General features: G+C 53.4%; 5 protein-coding genes across 5 annotated transcripts; 1 reads left to right on the top strand and 4 right to left on the bottom strand.

Annotated features, from left to right (window-relative positions):
• Positions 1 to 139: 139 nt before the first annotated feature.
• Positions 140 to 6,159, bottom strand: PUNSTDRAFT_125979 (uncharacterized protein). Its single transcript, XM_007383264.1, has 31 exons — positions 5,814 to 6,159; positions 5,564 to 5,761; positions 5,374 to 5,509; positions 5,282 to 5,316; positions 5,114 to 5,229; positions 5,055 to 5,062; positions 4,973 to 5,003; positions 4,777 to 4,915; positions 4,647 to 4,720; positions 4,582 to 4,590; positions 4,431 to 4,524; positions 4,192 to 4,371; positions 3,996 to 4,131; positions 3,864 to 3,939; positions 3,606 to 3,809; positions 3,517 to 3,545; positions 3,184 to 3,461; positions 3,039 to 3,129; positions 2,850 to 2,987; positions 2,651 to 2,792; positions 2,443 to 2,593; positions 2,224 to 2,388; positions 2,044 to 2,163; positions 1,781 to 1,982; positions 1,561 to 1,725; positions 1,362 to 1,508; positions 1,083 to 1,305; positions 738 to 1,032; positions 556 to 679; positions 420 to 497; positions 140 to 364 (listed from the first exon to the last, which is right to left on the bottom strand). Exons 1-31 carry the CDS (start codon positions 6,127 to 6,129, stop codon positions 223 to 225), a joined length of 4,242 nt encoding a protein of 1,413 aa, XP_007383326.1. The 5' UTR covers positions 6,130 to 6,159; the 3' UTR covers positions 140 to 222.
• A 361-nt stretch (positions 6,160 to 6,520) lies between these two features.
• PUNSTDRAFT_102050 (glycoside hydrolase family 17 protein) lies at positions 6,521 to 8,903 on the bottom strand. The gene is made up of 8 exons (XM_007383265.1): positions 8,853 to 8,903; positions 8,417 to 8,689; positions 8,029 to 8,269; positions 7,920 to 7,963; positions 7,638 to 7,858; positions 7,393 to 7,579; positions 7,181 to 7,330; positions 6,521 to 7,121 (listed from the first exon to the last, which is right to left on the bottom strand). Exons 2-8 carry the CDS (start codon positions 8,519 to 8,521, stop codon positions 6,876 to 6,878), a joined length of 1,194 nt encoding a protein of 397 aa, XP_007383327.1. The 5' UTR covers positions 8,522 to 8,689; positions 8,853 to 8,903; the 3' UTR covers positions 6,521 to 6,875.
• Positions 8,904 to 10,215: 1,312 nt separating this feature from the next.
• PUNSTDRAFT_66308 (Rho GTPase activation protein) lies at positions 10,216 to 11,464 on the bottom strand (the record flags this gene model as incomplete). The annotated part of the gene is made up of 7 exons (XM_007383266.1): positions 10,216 to 10,448; positions 10,551 to 10,700; positions 10,831 to 10,867; positions 10,923 to 11,009; positions 11,080 to 11,165; positions 11,231 to 11,253; positions 11,313 to 11,464. The coding sequence occupies 7 exons, from the start codon at positions 11,462 to 11,464 to the stop codon at positions 10,216 to 10,218; spliced, it is 768 nt and encodes a 255-aa protein (XP_007383328.1).
• Positions 11,465 to 12,877: 1,413 nt separating this feature from the next.
• On the top strand, positions 12,878 to 13,932 carry PUNSTDRAFT_52147 (uncharacterized protein; the record flags this gene model as incomplete). The annotated part of the gene is made up of 2 exons (XM_007383267.1): positions 12,878 to 13,191; positions 13,502 to 13,932. A coding segment is annotated over exon 1 (195 nt), but the record flags the coding sequence as incomplete, so codon positions are not given.
• Positions 13,933 to 15,669: 1,737 nt separating this feature from the next.
• Positions 15,670 to 17,241, bottom strand: PUNSTDRAFT_52148 (translation initiation factor eIF3 subunit). Its single transcript, XM_007383268.1, has 9 exons — positions 17,088 to 17,241; positions 16,964 to 17,032; positions 16,857 to 16,907; positions 16,719 to 16,806; positions 16,498 to 16,626; positions 16,324 to 16,437; positions 16,097 to 16,233; positions 15,893 to 15,966; positions 15,670 to 15,830 (listed from the first exon to the last, which is right to left on the bottom strand). Exons 1-9 carry the CDS (start codon positions 17,175 to 17,177, stop codon positions 15,764 to 15,766), a joined length of 819 nt encoding a protein of 272 aa, XP_007383330.1. The 5' UTR covers positions 17,178 to 17,241; the 3' UTR covers positions 15,670 to 15,763.
• Between the last annotated feature and the right edge of the window lie 4,082 nt (positions 17,242 to 21,323).

Below are 21,323 nucleotides of genomic sequence, written 5' to 3' on the forward strand. Positions count from 1 at the left end.
ACCAAACCACACGATGCACCGCCACTCGGCTCCGGCACGTCAACTCAGTTGCCGGTCCGAGGCCGTTCGCCGAGGGTTAGGGCGAAGCACGTATATGACTGCATGATCATAGGACGAAGTACTTAGGAGCATTACAAAGTGCATAGTATGACGAATCCAGGCAGTTTCATGATATCGTGGGGGTCGAGCACGGAAAACAGCAGCGACAGGAGAGGAAAGCGCTCAATCCAGCGAACGCCGCTGCAGCAGCTTCGTGATCTCCCGATGCTCCTGCAGCCAGTCCGGGAACTTCACAGGCGGCCACCCCTGCTCTCTCATCTCGAGCAGATAGTTGGCGAGTACGATCAGCGTTCCGTAGCGGTACCTGGTTCATCACCGTCAGCTAGTCACTCCCGTGTGAGAAGGCCTCCGACACGCACAAGTAGTTCACACCGAGGTCGAACAGCTTGCGCTGCTTCGGGCTCCCCTTCGGCGCGGCTTCCACCTTGAGCTTGTAACTGCAGTCACGCGCATCAACCGACGCCCTCATATTCAATCAAACCAGCGGTCACTCACTCGTAGACCGCCTTGCGTAGGTTCTGCACGTCCTGCATCAGGTCGATCGCCCGGTCCGTGAGCCGTTTCGCGACCTTGCCATGCGACAGCACGCCGACGAGCTGCAGGATAATCTTGTACTCTCCTGATCACGGACGATCCGTCAGCACTAATCTCCCACTCTGATAGCGGGAAAGGTGTACCTTGGAGGTACGCCTGTTCCTCCGAGAAGCCATCCACCGCGTCGTACGCTTCCCCGCCCTCCGCCTCAGGAAGCGGTGATTGGCCTGAGTCCAACCTCTGTTGCTCCCAGCGCGCCGTGCTCGCGATCAGGCACGCTACGACCATCCCGGACGTCGTGCGTCCGCGTCCCATCTGGCAGTTGAATATGAAGTCGCCTGCCTTATCCAGTCCAGCGCGCACGCGGTCCACCAGGAGCGACAGCGCGTCGGGTAGGGGCGCCTGCTCGTCCGTGATCGCCACCCGGCCGTAATCGACCTGTTTCCAGATCAGTGGAGGGAGCTGCAATAGAGGACGCAACACCAGACCTTGTACCCCTCCGCCGAGACGAGGTTGAACACGTCCCGCGGCGTCATGATGTCCGCCTCGGACACGTTCTCCCAGATTGGCACGATCGCGAAAACGTTCGGCCGCTCCTCCACCTCGTCGTGCAGTAGGATCCGGCCACTGCCCGCCTTCACCTCTCGCAGTACGTCCCGCTTCAGGCTCTCTTCCATCGACTCCACCATCGCCGTCGTTACACCCGTCGCTCTGGATGAACTCCGGTCAGAACTCGGTCGTTCTTTTAGATAACTTAGCGGGCTTACTCGACGTTTTCGAGCGGCTTTTCTATTAGGCGCAGGACATGCGGTCGTCCCGCGACGTAGATCACAGGTTCCTCTCGAAGAGACGTCCAAATAACGTGGTTCCGACCTTGCGGGCCCGCGTCCACGCGAGCCAACGCGGCCTTCAACCTACAACACTGATTGAGCGACGTATTCTGCTGCGCGGAGACAATACGTTTACCCCTGAACGGTCGGCATACCGGTGCCGCAGACCATCTTCGCCTCGTCCGAAAAGCTGGGCACAAAGTCTGCCCGGTCAGACGGTGATGACGAGCCGGACGTCGACGACGACGCGAGCTTGAGTATCAACGGTATACGCCGGAAGTTGGGCGAGCCCTCGATGCGTCTATAATGACCGTGAGCCCTGCCCATCGTCTATGTTTGACAGTAAATAGACGGACTCGGGTAACGACATCTTTTGCAGGTTGGAGAAGAAGTCGCTCTTGAGAATCGTCGACGCAGACAGGATCACTCCCGACCGGTTGGCTACGACCTGCTTCACTTCGTCCGGGAATGCTTCCCCCTCGGCGAGCTCGACGCGCTCGAGCGGCTGAAGGGCTTGCAAGCCGTCCGAAAGCAGCTCCTTCTCGAATGTCTTGAGGACTGAGATTAAGCACATGATTTAGTCTGCGAAACACGTGGAAACGTGCGCTGGCGTGCTGACCTGGCCTGTGGTTCACAAAGGACTCGAAGGACTCAAAACTCTCCCTCGTGTCAGGCTCGATGGATTGAAGATAGGCCTGGAAAACGATCAGTGCGAAGTATCTCCGCAGGTTCTGCAGGCCTGACGAGGTGAAAAAGAGCATATCAGACTCCGAATTTGCTTTTTGGCAGCATGGCGCACCTTTCTGTGCCCAGGCACGCTTCTGCCCCTCGTCGGCCGTCTGTTCCGCGCAAATGCGCGCTTCTTCTATCGCGTCGCGCAAGTTCTCCACCTCGCCGCACTGGTCGATGGCGGCGTCGACGGCGTTCTTGACCGCTCGTCCACGGCGTATCACCCGGAGGAGATCTGATATGAACTGGTTAGAGCAATCGTCTTGAAACCGCGAACCGCAGTGCTTACTGTTGATGACCTGGTACGAGTGTCGAGGTACTACCTGCAAATCCGCAAGGTCATCCATAGCATTCATGGACATGATTGACATCGAGCGGTGCAATCTCGGGTCCGAAGGTCGACTAGCGTCTAGCCATTGCTGTATTAGCAGCAATATGACCTGAAGTGCGCGGTCCGTGAGCCATGACTCCATTCAGGGACGAAACATGTCACCCACCGATGTCAATGTGCTCCTTCCACGTCCAAGCTGGCAGTTCACAACGATGGGGGTATCGGCCGTCTCCGTCCGGATCGCGACTTCAATCAGATCGCTGAGGTCCGAGAAGTCCGGGGGCCTCTCTGCTGTCATTGGTATGCGGCTGGCGGGGACGTGAAGATCAGTCTAGTACTTCGCGAGAGGAGAAGCATTGACTTACACATGCACCAGCTCTATGTCGTCTTCCTTGGCCGATCTGGCTGCCATCACTTCTTTGAGCACAACTACGCCGTCCGGCGAGACATCTTCCCATACAGGAATCACTGCGCCATCTGCGGCTTCAGTGTGAAGCAAAAGCCTGAGGCGTGCATCAGTCTGCATGTTAGGATGACTCAAAAAAGGGGCTCACCTTCCGCCAAATGTCGACAGCTCTCCCAGCACGTCTTCCCGGAGACGGTCTTCTAGCACCTCTAAACGAGACGCGGATATCCCACTGTAGTCTACACATGAATCTTTTTAGCATTTGAAGCGGCGCATCGTAGACCAACACACACCCTTCAGGTTCCGAAGCGCGAATCGCTCCCGTCTCAAGCAGTACGGAGCGCCGTTCACGTACACGATGGGCTCCTCTCTGAGAGTGATCCAGACGATTTTCCACGTCTTCGGGTGGTCGGCGCGTATGCGGTCGATGACCTCGTCCACAGCATCGACAGTCGGCTGTCCAAGGGCGTAGATCCGCGTCCCGGGAATGTTGCGGAAGTTGATCGCCCCACGAACCCCACGTTCCACCCGTTGGGATTCGCCCAACCAAAGGTCGGATTTGAGCAGAGTCCTACGGTGAGAATTCATCAGTCACTCTTATTTGGAGCGCTTCAAATGTGACTCGCCCTTCGCGGAGGATGATGCCGCTGCGATTCTGCGGAACAGTGGCATGAATAACGCGAATCCTATATGACAATAGTTGAGGATCGCGCACCCTAAGGATATGTTCCGAATATTCGTCTCCGAGGATCCGACCTCCGGAAATCTCTACGTCGTTGCTCTGCCCAGGAGCAATGGCGCGGCTCTCCGAACCCGTTCTTGATAACGCAGACAGATCGTTCACGGGAGCGAAGATGTTTAACCTCGATCCATAGACTTTGCGCAAAAAAGTGACCTGGTTCCAAATTTCGGTGCGCGCCTAAAAGGAAACTTCAACTTCCCGCAGAAGGGGGCTGTACTTGCGATAGCACACCTTGAGCCATGACGAGAACGATGTGCCGAAATCCAACTGCTCATCGATGTAGTTTGCGAACGCGATCAAGAAGAAGCTGAGAACCCGCGGTTAATTTTTTCTCATGCAGAATCACGGACGAAAAATACGAACTATTTCTCCAGCGATCTTACAGCTCGGTTCAGAATGTCTTCACGCTTTGCGTCATCCAGCTCATCCATAGAGGTTGTCAAGGAATACTGTATTCTCTGCGAGAAGATCGCCTCTCGGAGGTTCGTGACATGGTCGCCTGCCAACATACCGTGTTATCAGCTTTCATCAGAGACATATGATCCGCTATTGTCCTTACACGAGTCGATTACGCGATCGACGAGCTTCTTCGCCTTTAATCCATGGTCTAGTACACCCAAAAGACTCAGGATGATACCATAATTACCCATGTGAGCCCGCCGCAGGTTATCCAGGAGCAGAGGCTGAGTAAGCAGTAGTTCAATCGCAGATGCTGACTGTGATTTGTCGTCGGCAAGGACTGAATACAAAGTCGGGTCGCTGATCAGCTTTTCCTACGAGGTAAGTCAATGTTCTCACTTTGTTGCAAAACATAGGTCAAGCGCAGGAGGGCCCGATTACTGTCCTGTTGCGCGTTTGCCTGTTCGACGATTTGGGCAATCCGGGCCTCTGGCTACGAACTGACGTCAGGATGCGCAATTGAATGAGGTTTGCAAAACGATGGCATTACCGGGCTCGGCTGGAGACACACACAAGTCAATGAGGCACCTTTTGAATCGCTGCTGAAATGCTCACAGTTGCGATCCCAGAGTCGGTCCCAGATTTCGCGTTGGGATCAATATACGGGTCTGGCAGCCCCCGTTGTATCACTGCGAAGGGACGATTAACACACACCAAACCTACGTCCAGCAGCGCCGCAGCTCACATTGTCGCCTCCTCGTGATGATTGCAGCACACATTGCAAACGTGGTCCGGACAGCACCCATACCGCAGGAGAATACGAGTGCTGACCGCAGTGGGTCTGTGTTTGAGATGACGCGCACATACGCGTCGAGGTAATTGTCCTGTGATGGTGATGGATACGGTCAGGACGTGAATGCGTATGAACGTTCCTGACGTACCTCTATCGGGCGATCTGGTGATATCGGAATTCTTGGAAGACCCTTTTAGCTGAGGTATCACGAATAAATCACGATATCATACCGATGATACTACAAGGAAGAAACGTCAGACGAGCGCAAGCGTGCGACATGCAAACTCACCTCGAGGTTCCATCCTTCATCCCGCATATTCTCCCACAACTCCCGCGATGTCTTCACGTTCGTCGCGTCGACATGTGTCCAGGTTGGGATGATGGCGCCTTCTCCGTCTCCGGAACCTGTCGCACTCGTCAACATATAATTACTAGTATGCACTTCCGGCTTACATACCAACTTCGTTATGTGTCAATATTAGCCCTCCATACCTGTTCAGAGATGGGAACGTTGAGCCAGTACAACACACAGCTACCGTGACCGTTTACTTTGTGGATTCCAACAGAATGTCATGTCTGAGGCGTTGCTCGATATCTTCCAGGTTCTCGGCACGATCGGAGAGCTTTAAGGTTCGACGAGGCTCTGATGCATCACGGAGAACAAAAGGCCGCCCTGATATATATACTTTGGATGCTCAATATGAGATGATTGCTCATAGTGTGATAGCACGATACATACCGATCGGCTCCTCTCGAGTCGAAAACCAGACTACGTGAGTAGGGTTGACTGTGTTCGGTCGCGCACGCAAAATACTCAAGATAGCGCGGAGCCCCTGCGTTCTAGGCTGTGCAACACCGAAAACATTGAGGTCCGCCTGGCGTGGAGCACGGAAGTTGGGTGCGCCATGAACGTTGATATCGAGATCCAAAGCACGGCCTATCAATCGATCATCGTATAGGCGGCACTCGCATCCATTCTCATAACATACCAGAAGGGTAATGGTCCGTCTTCAATATGAACCCTCTCGAGAGCACGCTCCCAGTTCGCGTCTTCACCACACTTGGAAGTCCCTTGTGCAGCGTGGGTAGCAAATCCAACGGCGCAGCCTCTTCCTCCCCTCCATTCAACCCCGAAAACCTCTTGCTGCCATTGGCATGGTTCCCTGACGAAACGTACGACTCGCTTAAGACGCGTTTGTTCAGCACGCTCGAGGGCGTTATCGGCCGCGGGATGGATGCGCCCGGCTGCGTCTGACTTTTGTTCAGGCTCGATAACGGCATTGCTGCTGGCCTTCCTGACGCCATCGGGGGCGAAACGCTGAGCGAGGGTATGGGCGTCGGGGAAGAATGCAAATCGGAGGTAGGGTTCGGCCGGGTCGGTCGCCTCGAGGTGGACTCGAGGTGGGACTGCATCGTGCCGTTCGCGGTTTTATGACTTACGCCCGGAGACAAGTCGGTGTTTGGGTCAGCACTGATATGGGTCCGCGATTGGAGGCACTCGTCAGAGAAGGCGAACGATATCGTTGTTGACCATCACCGCGACATGCGTCAATAGCCATACACGAATGGAAGGCCCGATCCCGATAAAGCCGGATACTCAATGCAGTCATGTGATGGCGTTCCAGAGGCTTGCACTGTTTCTAGTCGCGTTCGTACTCTTCATATGTATGAGGATTGACGAGGTCGGCGTTTTGCTGCTGGAAATCCGGAACATAGTGGAATTGTTCGTAGTATGCGCGGTAAACAAAACATATAAACGGGTATATGGTCCATGGACAACACAGAGAGCGCTAAGACAGACTCGAAAATATGTATCATACCAAAGCCATGCAAGTAGTGTAGTAACCAAGAAAGTCGCAATAAATGGTGCAGTCCATGAAAATATTGTCCTAGTGTCACGATCCATATCAAGGTCCGTCGCCAGCGTCCTATCCTGATCTCGATATCTAACCTCGAAGGTGAAGAAATGCATGGCAAGAAGGTAGAAGCGTCGGCGGCAAACGCGAATGGAACAGGTAAACGGACCATCAGGACGGCGAGAACGAGCGCGCTCATGGGGAGGTGCAGTCGGGGATGGTGAGCCCGTCCTTGAGGGTCTTGTTCGCGTTGAAAAGACCCCACCAGCCCTCGACGCCGCCGAACTCCTCGTCCTTCCACTTCTCGTCGAAGTACTCGAAAAAGAAGTAGCCTGTGCCGTTGTTGTTGGCCTGGCAGACGAAGGTGTCGAGGAAAGTTTGAAGGTTCGGGATGGATGCCGCAGATGCGCCGTTCGTCTCCGTCGACGCGTTGGAGGACGCCTGTCATTCCCGGGAGGTCAGCATGTCAAAGTGCGTTGGTGATGTCGTTTTTCACTTACGGTGGGCCAGCCAGTCTCGGCAATGTACATCTGCGGCTTGTTGCTCAGCGCAGCAGCCGGTTCGACGTTCTGCTCCTGGAAGAACTCGTACGTCCACCCCGCGGCGTCGTCAATCGTAGTGTCTGCGAACCAGGGATGCACGTTGGACATCTTGATGAGATGTACATCAGTACATGAGCCTCAGGTGGCGATGGAGCAATAGTAATACGTACGCCGTAGTCAACGTCCTCCAATACAAGGGTGTTGAAGTAGCTGCCAGCCTCAGCGTTACCTACTTGAAGGCTGACGCCCATATCACTGAGCATCTGTTTCGTGTCCTCGATGTCTTGCTTCAAGATAGCCGCGCCGGTGTTGCCAACATCGCTATTCGGGTCCGTCGCACCGTTCGCATCAAGGTAGCTGCAGAAAGATAACATTTCATTCGAGCGTCCGATGGCTTGAAGGGAGGGCGACTCACTTGAGCATGAACTCGTTGCCAACGGTGACACCACCAATGTGATCGGTGCCGTAGGTCTGGATGGCCTCCTTGATGACGTCGCGCTGGCGTTTGTAGGCGGCATGGTTGTCCGTCGGGACGTTGTAGTTGCCGAGCCAGACCGTGAGGTTAGTCTTGGTCTGCTTGATCGCCTCGAGGACGAGCGCAGACTGGTTGCAGTCAGCACCGTACAAACGGATCCGCTAAATGATGCCGCGTATATCAGCTTCGTGCACGCGAGTGGATGCCAGGAAACCAACGCACTGTGGTGAGTTGAGAAATGAGCTGGATATCGGTGATAACAGAAGCTGTGGGTGATGGATGATGGATGATCAGAGACGTTATGACCTCGAAGTTCAAAACATATACTCACAAAGGTTGTTCCCGCAGTCGGGTAGCTGCGAGCCCTCTGGCGTGTATGCGAGACCATAGAACGCCTGCTTCAGCCGCGAGTCCTTGGTGAATGTGCTCGGGTCGTTCGGGTCGGTCTGGTTTACTACGGACGAGCCGCTCGAAGCACTCGAAGAAGATTTCGCATGGTTCTTGGCGACAGTCACGCCGACGCCGACACCGATGGCGACAACACCGACGACAGCAAGAACGAGTCCGATGGCCTGCGTATGGCGAGATCAGCTCCGGATGCAGTAGCGAAACAAAGCGAGCGTGGAAATGCACTGTGTATATGCGCTGGAACTCGGCATCCACCGCCTTCATACAGTGTGCATCGCTCGGACGGTAGGTGCGTACGGTCGTATACTCACAATCCATTTCCTCTTTTTGCTCCCTGACGGCATCGGCTTCTCCGTCCACCGGCCGTTGTAAGCCCCGCTGTCGATGTTCGCGTATATCCTGTTCGTCGAGTCCATGTTTGTGTAGTTTAAAGGAGCGGCAGTAGTTTGAGTCGGTATGTACGCGCCCCTTGTATTCGCGTCGGGGGTCTTGAGGACGGTCGAGCTTGAGTCGTTAAGTGGGAGGTGTTGGGTAGAAGCGAAGGGCGAGGAGTCGTACGCGCCGCCCGAAAAACGATGTGGAGGCTGCGCAGCAGGCCGACGGAGGTATAATTATTATAGGTGATGTGGTGTGAACAGGCGGAGAGGTTGGATGAATTGAAGGACGGCGACAGGGCGCCGGACAGGTGTAACAAGCGAAAGGACCGTCAGCCTCGGTCGCTAAATTGGTATCGGGGTGGCAACGCACCGGGATCCCTCCAGCATCGTCGTAATAATCTTGCAGATCTGCGTGGCTGCTTGCGGCGGGGTGGTCCCAGTATGGCTGGAACTCTTGCATAGGATGTTGATTGGACATGGCTATTACTCGTAAAACAAGGCGTAGAGATGGAGTCGTGAATGCAAGAGGGCTTGATGTATGCGCAGTCGGCACGGAGCCCGCACACGGTCTCATTCGTTCATCGCCACAGCCACCCAGGGCGCGAACCCTGGTTGATGTCGACGACGGCTTCCGGACGGCATTTGTCCCCTCATTTATGACATAACCATGACTGCGTACTGACACCGAGATAAATATTCATGCCTGCTCAACTGTTAACTTCCTCTTCATGGTTTGATTAAGGGATTTCTATGTAAGAATACAGACGGGGTGATCAGCCCTCTGGACTACAAAAACAAGGCATCAAAAAAGGGGCATGTGAGAAGATCGTCAGATCGCGTATATCGTCAGAAAGCGAAAGTGCTCGTCGTGCAAAAGAGTCCGCGGAGAAAATTAGAGTATATACGAAGCCCGAAAGCCCACCGAGAAACGCGCAAAAATAGAGGGAAGAGAGAAGAAGTCGAAACGGCGAACGCGACAGCGACGACCCTCGCATGGAACATACGAAACGAAAGACACAGCGATAGTATGAACCGTCCTAGGTGGAACAAAAACAGGTGACGACAATTAAACAGACGAATGTGACCTTGGGCTGTAGATTGGGTAGCATCGAACCGGTGGCGAAAAAGGAGACTATACCGGGGGGGATCGCCCATGGTGCTCTATGAGTTTGTCTGAATGTCCGGCTGAGTGAGAGGAGGCGGAGGAGAAAGCGGGTGGGCGTTCGCATGCGAGTTGGACGAAGAGTGATCGCCACCGCCATGGTCGCTTGACGTCACATACGAGTGCGTCGGTGTCGGTTTTGGCCTGGGCTTCTTCAGCACCTTGCGATGCGGAGGCCGCTCGGAGCCCTCGGAGCCCTCGTGGCCCATCGCCGTCCTTGACGGCAACGTCCGACTTCTCGTGACGGTCACAGCCTGCATGCCCAGGCCAGAATCCGACTCGTCCACAGGCGATAGCGAGGGGTCGCCGTGCACGCTCATCCGCGCTCGCGCTGCAGCAGCAGAGTCTGCAACGGGAATAAAGATTAGCGAGCGATGGTGTACGGTTGGGCAGACGAGCGAACCTGTGCTTCTCGCTGTCACCGTTCGCCGCCTGCCGATGGATTTGCCCGTTGGCCATTCCTCGCCCGTTTCCCCGGGCTGCAAGCCCATGTCCGACACCCACTCGCTTGTGCCCGTCGGGCTCGCCGAACGAGGTTCTGCAGGTAATATGCTTTCTGGCTCAGCCCCGGTCATAGGCTCGGCTCGCATCGCCACAGAATCATTCCTTGGTGGTGGCGGAACGTCCTAGTGAAAAGCTGTCCATCATGGGCGACTATCGAAGTGCACTGAACACGCACCACCATAAACCAATCCTGATGTTCGATGAGGAACTCGAGCACCCTCTGGCTGAGTTGATGCTCGTGGGGCGAGAGCTCGTGATCCGGATGTGATAGTATCCCGGGTCGGAAAATGACGGCCAAATCTGCGTAGCAATAGCCGACATTAGGGTATGTTGCCGTACAAGAAGGGCCAAAAGCTCGTCAAGGAACCCAGAATGCACGTCCCGAGATCAAACCACACTCACTACTTGCATCCATCCGGTTCTTGTCGCTCTTCCGCGCGAACACGCTCAGAAGATCCAACACGTAGAGTAAGAGATACTGATTCGCTCTCGGCATGGCGTGTATCAGTCGCTTGTATGTGTTGATAACCTCTTCTTGGGATGAGCCCTTCGCTGTGATACACTGATCAGTTCGAACGACGAGACGAGTGACGTAGCAAGTACGAACATAATCCTTCCCGAAACTAGAGAACAGCGGTGCCCATCAGTATAATGAATGTGAACAAAGAATTCGGAAGCGAACTCGCATCGTGATACATATTATAGGGTATTACAGGTTCCTGCGATTCTATGAGTTCATGTGCGGAGCGGAGTGATATACGTCGCTAGGCGTACCGGCATCTGGGTAAGGTACCGCCGGAAAACACTGGCTACATCGTGCGTCGTAAAGTGCTCGTTCTTCCAGTCCAAGGACTTTCCGTACTATAGCGGGCGGTCGGTATCCGTAGCGCGGAAGAGCCGCATGACGACAGGTTTAGTGAGGTGAACGCACTCGTGGTGGTGTTTCAAAGATCGCCTGGAGGTCTCGCATGCGCTTGTTCGACCCGCTGACTCGGAAGGTGCCGTCGACTTCGGTTGCTGTGTATTCAGGGCAGTGTCAGTCACGCCACGTCTTCGGGAAAGGATTTGGATCCGAAACACACCATTCTCCTTCAGGTAAAGACCACTTTGCGGGTCGATTTCGTGAGCACATTCTTCTCACGAGACCGACAGGAACGAGCGTACCATTTTGCGACCACCACAGGCACGTACCCCCACACATACAATTCGCCATTAGCGTTCGCCGTCGAGATCTGCACGCTCGCAAACTTGAGGCTTTCTCGCAGCGGCTTCCCAAAGACAGTGTGCTCTTCTAACGAGGGGGAAACGATCAACATCGGATGTTAATACCGCTCAAGCGCCGAACCCACCCTCGGGATGGGCATAGTTCCCGTGCGCCTCCGCCTCCTTCCTCGCGCGCTGGGCGAACGTGAAGTGGTTCCACCACGCCTTGAGGCTCGCCTTCGTGGGCGGGTTCGGGTCGGCGGCGTTCATCTGCTGAAAGGTGCGCACGCGTGGGCCCTTCCCTTGCGGAATGGGAGGTGCAGGTGCGTCGGCTCCGGCCACGTCCTCGGGGTGCTCAGCGCGCTGCGGGCCTCTCGGCTTGAATATCCTAAAGGCCCTGCGTTTCCGGCGGGGAGAGGCCAGTATAAGCTCGTGCGGGGAAGAGGGAGCAAAGCGTTGTTGCGCGGGCGCGGCGGACACGATCGCTCCGTGCCCGGCGTGGTGCGGCGTTGGGTTGTGCGTGCGTTGCTTGCGCGTACGGGCGAGATTGACGATAGCGGAAAGTCTGGACGGGGAGGGCGTGGAGCTTATGATGCTGATGCTGTCACTCACCCCGCTCACCGAGCCCGTCACAACGCGCGCGGCTGTGGCGGTGCATCTCACCCCGAAAGGCAATGGGCTCTCCCCTCCGCTTGGCACATCCGTTCATCCCTCCCAGATAGACGGTGCCCTTCGATGAACACGACGTTGTCTAGACTCGCCCTCGATATCGACCGATCGAGCAAAGCACTACATATCGAACGCTGCAGAGTACAGCACCGAGCGTTACAGTCACCCTCGTCCTTGTTCTCCAACCGGACGCGTTCTGAACCTAGAATTTCCGGAAGCCGCGTTCATCAGCTCGCCTCGCTCTTTTGTGGCGGGAGGACCAATCGCCTTCGTCTACACTGGAAAATCCTCGCAGATGTCGTCATCTCAGGAAGGCAAATATCCCAGCTTCGGGCATGTTGCGCACACGCAACGCATCAAATAAATTCCGCGCGTCCTGGCTGGGGCGGCCTCCATGATGCCATCGGCTTGCAACTCGACTTCTACGCTCTACTACTCGGTCAATGACGATCATACTCGACGCCTGAGGGGTCTACCTATTGAAACGCGCGACCTTGGCGCAACCCGTGACGCTATCCGCAAGCTACGGACATGTCCCAGGAGACGGGTTCTCTGATTCCCATTGCACTTCCGCCGCTTCTGCTTCATTCATCCGGTGGGTAACCCTACGATCCGCGCATGATACATGAGGAGAATTGGCCAACGTTCTGCCACGGGAACCATACCTGCAGATCAACGCACGTCAAACACGCGGATGACTTTCGACGACCAGCGCTAAACGCTTTCAATCTCCCGCGGAAAGCGCAACATGGTCCAGCAATTGGAGTTCATTTTTCGGAGACGTTAATTCCAGTACTACACATACTTCGTCGAAATTACAGTCAAATGACTTCAGTACACTTACATACCCGATACGTGGCGACTAACGATGTTTGACAAATAGCAGCGACCTGGACCGGGGCACGCGAGCCATCGCTCGTCGAGCTCATACCCACTATGGTGACAAGAATACAACGACATTATGGTTCTAGTTTCACTTCCTCGTATCCATCGACCAAGGTCGTTTCGGAGGCCTTCTGTTTACCAAGGCGTTGGATCCGGTTCCTCTTGCGGCAGCGACAGCAGCAGACGATCTGGACCCAGGTCAACTCTTTAAGCCAAGTCCCTACGCCTTTGAGCAGCGTAATAGACGTCAGCGCTGGCTGGACGACGATGATAATGGCCAAGATCTGAACATAAACGGTCGGTCCGTGTATGACGCTTTGAGCTATGGCAACGCACCTGGCCAAAATTCACGTTCCATGTGTCGTTATCGTGGGTTCCCATGAGCCCAAGTTCAACCTAGAGCCAGACGGAATGAACGCATGTTCGATCAGGTATCCAATGCACCCACGCAGAAGATCCAGTAGAGCAAAGGAAGGACGATGACGGTCATGAAGTGGATGAAAGGGTATTGACGGTTAACAGGTCCCCTGAAACGAGGAGCTCAAGTCAGCATTCAGGAATCGAGACAGTTCAGAAGTAGGGGGGATTCCACCCACCAGACCCTCCAAAATTTCCACGAGAACCCTGACTTCCATATTTCCTTCCTTTGGCGGAATATCGCTACTATCCAAGCGAGGATGGTGCCCAGGAGCGGCAGTATGAGAATGAATCCGACTCCAGGAGATATCTCGATTGCCGCGATTATGAGCGCCCCCGCCGCGGCATAGAACAAAGAAACCAAGATGTCCCACACGGTCCGAGTGCAAGTTGGCTGCGAAAAGTGGCGAGGGTTGGAAGAATAAATGAAGATGACCATGGCTAGCCATAATACCAGAGAGAGAAGTACGATGAACAACGCGACCATATGCCGAGGGCGCCACCTGGAGCGGCCAGGTTCTCCGTCACCTGGCCCGAGAGTGTTGCGCAGACGATGCGTCTTTGATCCACCGAGCGCCCAGAAGGAGTATACCCAAAGGTAGAGAGTAACAGGAGATCCGATCAAGATGCTAATGAGGTCATTAATGGCGATGCTACACAGGAGACGAGAATCATGCCTGGCAATCACGGAATGAAACTTGGTTAACTGATTTTGGTATAAGGTCAAGCTTGTGGCGAAAAGCTATTAAGACGACTTCAATTGGTGCGAGATAAACCGCATTGCAACAACCCACGAGAGAGTAAATCGTCAACAACTATGAAATACTTGGTGAGCCAACGCCTGATTAACGGATCGCGCACGATCGTACCTGAGCTTGGAAGGCGTCTTCGATTTTTTCGGGCTTGTAGAATATATGCAAGGCTATCCTCATGTCAATCAACGAACCACCTCGTTTGCAAGGGTCTCACAAAGGAAGAAGTTGGTGAGATACGCTGCACGGTCAGGTAAAGTCAGCACCCCGTATGCTGAGCAAACGAGACTTCTGGATACCTCCGAATCGCGTTAGACGACCTATGTGCACATTTCCTGAGAATTAATTTCATGCGTGTGACTCGATACCACACACCCGCAACATCAGACTGGGGACAGTAGCCAAAAGGGCAGTCGTCATCGGATCTATCAGAGCCCGAAACTCGCATCAGACAATAGACAACTGAGAGCATGGCGAAGGGATTGGCCCGCTTACGGTGGAGCCAAGCAGTACGCGTTGATGAACGAGATCGTGTCGGTGATGTTCAAGAAGGAGACCATGCCATTTGTAATATTGCACGCGGAGTAGTCATTCATAGAAGTATCATCGGAAAATGTTTGGTTGTAATAGCATGTAGTGTCGCTGAAGAAGTTTTGCCAATTGTAAGGTTCAGCCATGGCTGCTGTCGTACTCTAGACCGATACGAAGGAAAGGTTGCTGGATCATCCGGGTGGGCATATATATACAAGCACAGGAACGGGCGCCTATGCGAAGCGGCATCGGGAACGTTTCCCATGAGCGTTGGATGATCAACCCGGATTTGTATCGTTGTCTAGGTCCTGTATTTTGAGTTCTGCCGAGACACCGCGCGATTCGGTTCTGTATCACGAACTATTTCCAGCTGCGAGAAAGGACACGCCTTTTTGCACAGCAAAGCGACTTCGCTGGTCCGAAGGCACGTTTCATCGATTGAACGCCATGAAAGCGTCTTCGTACAGAGTTGCCGAACGTTCATGTGACTGACGAAGCGTTGGCTAGACGCTGGGCGAGCGAAGCCTTGGTGCTCGCCACCGCTTGGACTTAACATCGGTTGTCTAAAATGTGTGGTTCGCACGCCGAATGGGCGCCAATCAGACGCCAGGAGCGCCGTTACCTATTGATTAACGATGAAACGCCGCGGAACGCCGGAATATCCTAACTTTGTGTCAGGGGCGTTTCATCGACAATGAGGACAATCGGCTTTAGAGCACTAAAACGCACCAGTGGCGTCACACGCCACTCATGCCTTGGATCACAGGCTTGTCGCCATCGTTTGAATGCCTGGGCACGATAGCTACTGGCCCAGGACCGTCCGGTACCGTTGCTAGCCCACGCTGGAATTTCAGGAGGTGGGCTCGTGACTGTGGAAGATCAATAGACCTCGCAAAGCAGAGTAGATCTCGTTGACTCTCAGCACATCGGACGAGTTGGTCATGCCATTGCGGTACTTTAGGGCAACTTACCAGCGACCACGCGAAGAACGATGAGCGTCCATGTCATCATTGTCCTGGAGCGGACGTTGCCGGGCGATGGCAGACCAAAACACAATATCGTCCTTGCAAGTGAGCCAAGTAGATAGGATAACCCCTTCTTAAGTAACGAAATATGATACTTGATCGCAGAGCGTCATCCACGAATGATAAGTCTTGATTACATGAAATCGTTTGGATCATTCCCAAAGTCGTCCAAAGCCTCATCGTAAACCCCGGTATCGATCCTGAATATCCGGCGTTAGCATACCTCACTTCGACTGAAATCATAGAGAAAGGGGGAGCGCACTTTCCAACACCCTTCGCACTGCCGAGCGTCGCCTTGGCATTTGCTTTCGTGTTGGATTTCTTCTTTCCGCTAGCCTGTCCGAAATGGAGGAAGTCAGAAGGACCGCACTGAGCGAGTAACTGAAAGAATATCTGCGTAACGACGCTGGATAATCGCCCAGAAGGTGGCTCATGGACAAGGGAAGAGTATAGAGGTAGAACTCACTTTATCCCGCTGCTCCTTCTGCTTTTCGTTCGCTAGCGTCGTCAAGCCCGAAGCGGCCTTACGAACTTCAACGTCCCGGAGAGGCATAGCCAAGTCGCGGACGTGTTGCTCCACGAATGCAGGGTAAAGAGGCTTGTCTGCAAGGCATCGAAGATATATGGTAATTATGCAAAGTCGAATAGCAAGACGATTTAGAATGTGAAAGGTTCGGGAAGTGTAGGGCGTACCCTGTAAGCGATTGATCAAGACTTCAATGATTTTCTTCGAATACTCATGGAACTCATCCTTGGTTCGAGGGTTGAATGTCAAGAGAGAGTTGAGTTCGGACGACGCAGAGGTGCCTTTGCGCGTGCGCGAGCTTCGTTACGCATGGAAATCAAAGCGTCACGCTTGTTACATACCGGTAGCCGATTGACCGAAGAGATCGGCGGCGTTGTTCAGGTCACTCTTCAGCTCCCGTTCCCGGTCTAGTCGTGCCTTCTCTCGAGGGTCAAGAACAGCGTCCTCATCGTAGTCATCCGATTCAACACCTATGTCGAAATAACGATCAATTGGGGTCCTGAGCATGCCACCATCGACTGCAGCTACTGGGCGCGCGATCTCAACGACTTGACATACGTACCTTCTGTTGCTCGTTTCGCCTTCTCTGCTTCCTTCTCCGCGAGTTTGGCCTTCAGCGTTCCCTTTTTCTTAGGGGGCGCAGCCGTCGTCTGTGATGGGTGTCAGTATGCAGGGGGAGAGATATGGGCAAGTGAAGCACGGGTTTTGGAGCGGTTTCTTCTTCCGATGATGATGACTCCTCCCAATCAGACTAATAATTCGGATCAATCGATTGTAAAAGCCCCTGCAGATTCCGAGTGTACGAACCGCTGGACCTGACTCTTCCTCGTCCTCACCCTCCCACTTCTTCTTCACCGGCTTCTTTGTCGCAACGACCTTCGCACAATCATTCCTCTATGTTGCTTAGAGTCCAGTAGCAGGATACACATACAGGATCCTTCTTCGTACCCGCAGTACCGTTTGCAGGGGCCGAGGGCGATGAAGACTCCTCGGAGGACGAGCCGGACTCGTCTAGCGGCATGGCGAAGAGACAGTGTCATTGGTAGGATCCAGGCATCGAAAGCGGTTGTTCATTACCCCAGTCAGACATCTCAGGGTTTGTGTTGGATACACAGATGCAAGGTAGAGTAGAGTAGTGAAGGAGATCGATTGGTTTAGCAACTTATCGAGAACGCGCAGCGTGGGAATTCCGATGTAATCAGTTCACCACAACAACTGCTTTGGAGGTTTTGAACACTTGGAGTTGTGTCGTGTTCACCGCGCATGAAGTGGCGATAGTCAGATATCGAATGGCATACGTGCCATGGAAGGTGGTGGTAAAGGTTCAAAAGATATCTCAATCAGGTCCTCAATGAGCCCACGACAAAATCTTCAATGGTACTGTGGACATTGTTTTCATACCTAAAAACATAGCTGATGCTATCATATATTCGTCGATCTGTATCTCCCGATGGATCGGGTTAACTTGCGCCCGGCACTGTAAGGTTGGGTCGGATTGGGTCGTGCACGACGCTGCACCCAGCGCTTCCGAATCAACACACGGGCTTTGGTGACGATTTCCTCGAACTCAAGGTCGATGGCATCGCAGAGAGTCTGAAGTAACTTACCTAGATGCTTTCGTACAGATATTTCATTTCACGCTCGGAAAAGTGTGGCGTTGACCTGATCTGCTAGAATTTACGCCGACATCCGTCATTCAGCTAAAATAATGTTGCGCCCGGTCCGACCATCAGGAAAAATCGGACTATCGAAAGAGTCGCTTATTGGGTACCGAAACCCTCTAAAGCTACTAAATGAGCACGTTTTAGTACGTCTTAGGAGGCTTTTAGCAAATCCGGTTTTTCCTGATGACCCCGGTCAAGGAGCGGCATTATCCTAAGTTTCATCGAGGATTCATGATCTATACGGAGGATCAAGAATGTTTCTCATACTCCCCCACACCTTCCACCTCAGCGCAAGAAGCACTTCCATCGCTCGTACTACTCTGGAGCTGACTTTCCCGCCTTCACCAAAGCATATGAGAGCGTACGTAGGCCAAGAGCTCGCGCGCAACACCTTCATGCTCGATATAGCAATGTTATAAGAAATTTGTATGTATGCTTCCGAGCCCGACACGCTTACTGAAATGGCAGTTATCCGACTGTCGAATGATCGGCCCGCGGTAAAGTAGGTATTGGCAAAATGAGGTGACTGGCTATGCATCAGGAAAGACCGGATTTGCTAAAAACCTCCTAAAACGTACTAAAACGTGCTCATTTAGTAGCTTTAGAGGGTTTCGGTACCCAATAAGCGACTCTTTTGATAGTCCGATTTTTCCTGATGTGGTTGCACGACATTGAGGCGGACGTAGTGAAGGCGAATAATGCACTCACGCCGTTCAGAGGGACCCGAAGAGCTTTTAACGAAGCAGGATTACCTTGCCGTATGACGTGCTTGCTACTGACCAGTATGTAATGTCGCTCAATACACTATCATACCCTCACATGGACGTTTCTCCATTCGTCTTTTGATAGGTTTCGTAGTTACGTTTCATTACATTACACAATGATCAGTTCGAAATACGACGATTTCGAGAGGTGGACGCGCCTAACATACATGTGTCACGCAGTGAGCAAGACACGTAGGCAGTAGCATCAGACGACGGAATACTCGTTTGCGAGGTTACCTGTCGTGGATCACACGAAACAGCTCCATGATGACCGAAGAATTCGTCGCGGTGCAGGATGTCTTCGGTTCGCCGTGACGTATCCAAAGGATCTTGCACGGTGATTCGCTGCCAGCCGATGTCATAAAGCATCAATAAATGCAGGTCCGGTATCGCGCAACAATATTCTGGAAGCCGGAACTTGCAATAAACCAGCAGTGTCTACAATGTGGTACTAAGGCGGGCTACTCGGATTAAGAAGCACTTTAAGTTAGTTATGACGAGACCTTCGCGAGTAAAACGGGGAATTCAAGCTTACCATATCATGTTACCCAAGAACGGCCGTGTGTCTTGCACGGGCGACCTCTAGGGACGGACGTTCATAAAGTTGAATCCCAAGGCAGCTAAGTGTGGGCGTGAGGTCTTGTCATATATGACTGCGAAAGAGATATACATGCTTACTGAGAACGCAGTACGAGTGCGAGTAGAGTGCCCTGGTAGTAATCTGCAGGAGTGGGAAAAGCAGAGTCATCCTCAAGAACACATCGACCGAGTACCACATCGCAAGATCGAGTACAGAGTGTCCTTCGGTCAACCGAGGCTCGTTGCTACCAGTAGACGGTGCAATGGTGCTGTGTTGCTGGAGCATAATCATTCAGGTCCAGGGTCAAGCATCTCGATGGTCATGAGTGGCTAGTAATTTCCACTGGTACAGCGGTGCACGGAGTATAATGCCGGTACCTCCGAGGCGGTTGCCACCGCGGCGTCGGTACACCCGGCAGTTTGAACCAAAACGAGTCACTCAAACTCTATGATATTCAGGCGCAAGAGGTGGGTGTTGCTACCGTATCGCTTCTCCTCCACAAGGGGGAATCTGCTTCATCTTCGAGCATCGTCTTTGCATCAATCTCCGGCGAATGCTCATTCGCCTCGATGGCCGTCGGCAGCAACCCCATAAGCTTGCGGCCAAGCCGTCGTGTGTGGGTGGGTCTCGAAGTGCTTTCTCGCAGTTCCTCACCCAGCAAGAAAGTACAGCCGCGCCAGAAAAACGGTGTCGCCCTAACAGCGATCACTTGTTTCAGGCGGGATTGATGGAGGGAACCCAAAGACCTGCACATAGATAGAGTCAATCACCACACTGAACGGCGTGTAGGTTCGAAGAATTTGGATCGTACGCGCGGAGTCCCGAGGGAAAAAACAACAACACAGGTTCCACTCTTCTCTGATTTAATTGGACAGGGTCCTTGTTTTCCCGCGCACGTTTCCCGTTGAACCGTTGAAGATGTCGTAGAAGGACAAAACAATCCAACCTCTCAGCCTAGATATCGGCGGAGGATCCGTTGCTATAGTTCCAAAGTGCGAGCGCGGAGTGCCAACCGGATCTTGCACTTGAAGAGTTCCGGGGTCATGCTAGTGTTCACATCATGGCAGTAGTCCCGGATGTTGTGTCCCAGAAAAAGACTTGTCTGCGAAAAAGGGCCGGTGTATCCACAAGAGACTGATCGCCCAATGGTGGTGGAATACCTTCAGGCGAGCTTAGGCTAGTCAGGGGTAGAAAGGTCGGTTCCGGAGCGACTATCCCACAGAACGGGCCCGTGGATGATGTAAAGCACCTTCGTAACAAGATACTAGACTGCCTTATTCGTTCCTCATGCTGTAAGCCTACCGTGAGGCGCCCGCGGGGACCTGTGATTTCCACTACGAAACCGATGATCGAACGGACCAATCGTGAGCACGTACATGTCCATGTCTTTAGCGGAGTACAGACGTACGTGGAGCAAATCCCCGGCGGTTACGGAGGCAAGGAGCTACACCGTAGTTCTCGGAGGGATACAGGTCAATTTGAGCCCTTATTGGGCAGAATCGCAACGAAGACACCAGATTCCAACACAGAGGGTGAGAGTGATCCAGTCAGGAAGCTTCCAGTTGCCCTCGTGCCTTCTATTCCGTCGGTACCTCAAACACCGAGCCCTGCTTCGCATACGGAATACAGACTTGGATGCAAGAATGTTCGAGCTGGACGAAACGCGCTGCAGCTCAATCGATATCAGGAGCAGACCATCGACGACGTCATGGGGGAGGTGACGAGGCTGTGCTTCTTGCTGTGCGAAAAAGAGTAGTGGCTTTCCGAATCGGATTCTTTGATTGTCCTCAGATCCGTCGCATGCTACACATGCTATGAGCAATACACCGAACAGCGTTGCTCGAAGGCAAAGCTATCGAAACCTTGTGTCTTTGGCATTTTCCAATCCGCTTATCGAATGATCGAGCCGCAACCTACGGGATCATTCCTGCGTGTATTATCGGTCGATTGACCAGTCTGGGATACGAAATTGATGTAACTTGCTGCGCATTCACCGCGATCACTCTCAACGTTCTGTAGTTCCGTTTGTGATGGCCTCCGTCAAGAATAGAGGCCGGCAACCCGGCTACGCTTCTCTGCTCCAGGATAACAAATCGTCGTGATTTCCCCTGGCGATCCATCATATCCTACTTGACGTATTCTGGAAGGTGCCGTGCTAA

The sequence above is a fragment of the Punctularia strigosozonata genome (genome assembly GCF_000264995.1).
Source record: "Punctularia strigosozonata HHB-11173 SS5 unplaced genomic scaffold PUNSTscaffold_5, whole genome shotgun sequence".
Lineage (NCBI taxonomy): Eukaryota > Fungi > Basidiomycota > Agaricomycetes > Corticiales > Punctulariaceae > Punctularia > Punctularia strigosozonata.

Coding starts and splice junctions, on each gene's coding strand:
- PUNSTDRAFT_125979 (XM_007383264.1), bottom strand. CDS start 6,129: ATGGCGTCAGGAAGGCCAGCAGCAATGCCGTTATCGAGCCTGAACAAA. Junction 5,510..5,563: donor GACTCGAGAGGAGCCGATCG/GTATGTATCGTG, acceptor GAGCATCCAAAG/TATATATATCAGGGCGGCCT. Junction 4,721..4,776: donor CATCACGAGGAGGCGACAAT/GTGAGCTGCGGC, acceptor GTCCCTTCGCAG/TGATACAACGGGGGCTGCCA.
- PUNSTDRAFT_102050 (XM_007383265.1), bottom strand. CDS start 8,521: ATGGACTCGACGAACAGGATATACGCGAACATCGACAGCGGGGCTTAC. Junction 8,270..8,416: donor GCAAAAAGAGGAAATGGATT/GTGAGTATACGA, acceptor CGCCATACGCAG/GCCATCGGACTCGTTCTTGC. Junction 7,122..7,180: donor CCGAGACTGGCTGGCCCACC/GTAAGTGAAAAA, acceptor CGGGAATGACAG/GCGTCCTCCAACGCGTCGAC.
- PUNSTDRAFT_52148 (XM_007383268.1), bottom strand. CDS start 17,177: ATGCCGCTAGACGAGTCCGGCTCGTCCTCCGAGGAGTCTTCATCGCCC. Junction 16,627..16,718: donor GGCGAAACGAGCAACAGAAG/GTACGTATGTCA, acceptor ATTTCGACATAG/GTGTTGAATCGGATGACTAC. Junction 15,831..15,892: donor AGTGCGAAGGGTGTTGGAAA/GTGCGCTCCCCC, acceptor CCGGATATTCAG/GATCGATACCGGGGTTTACG.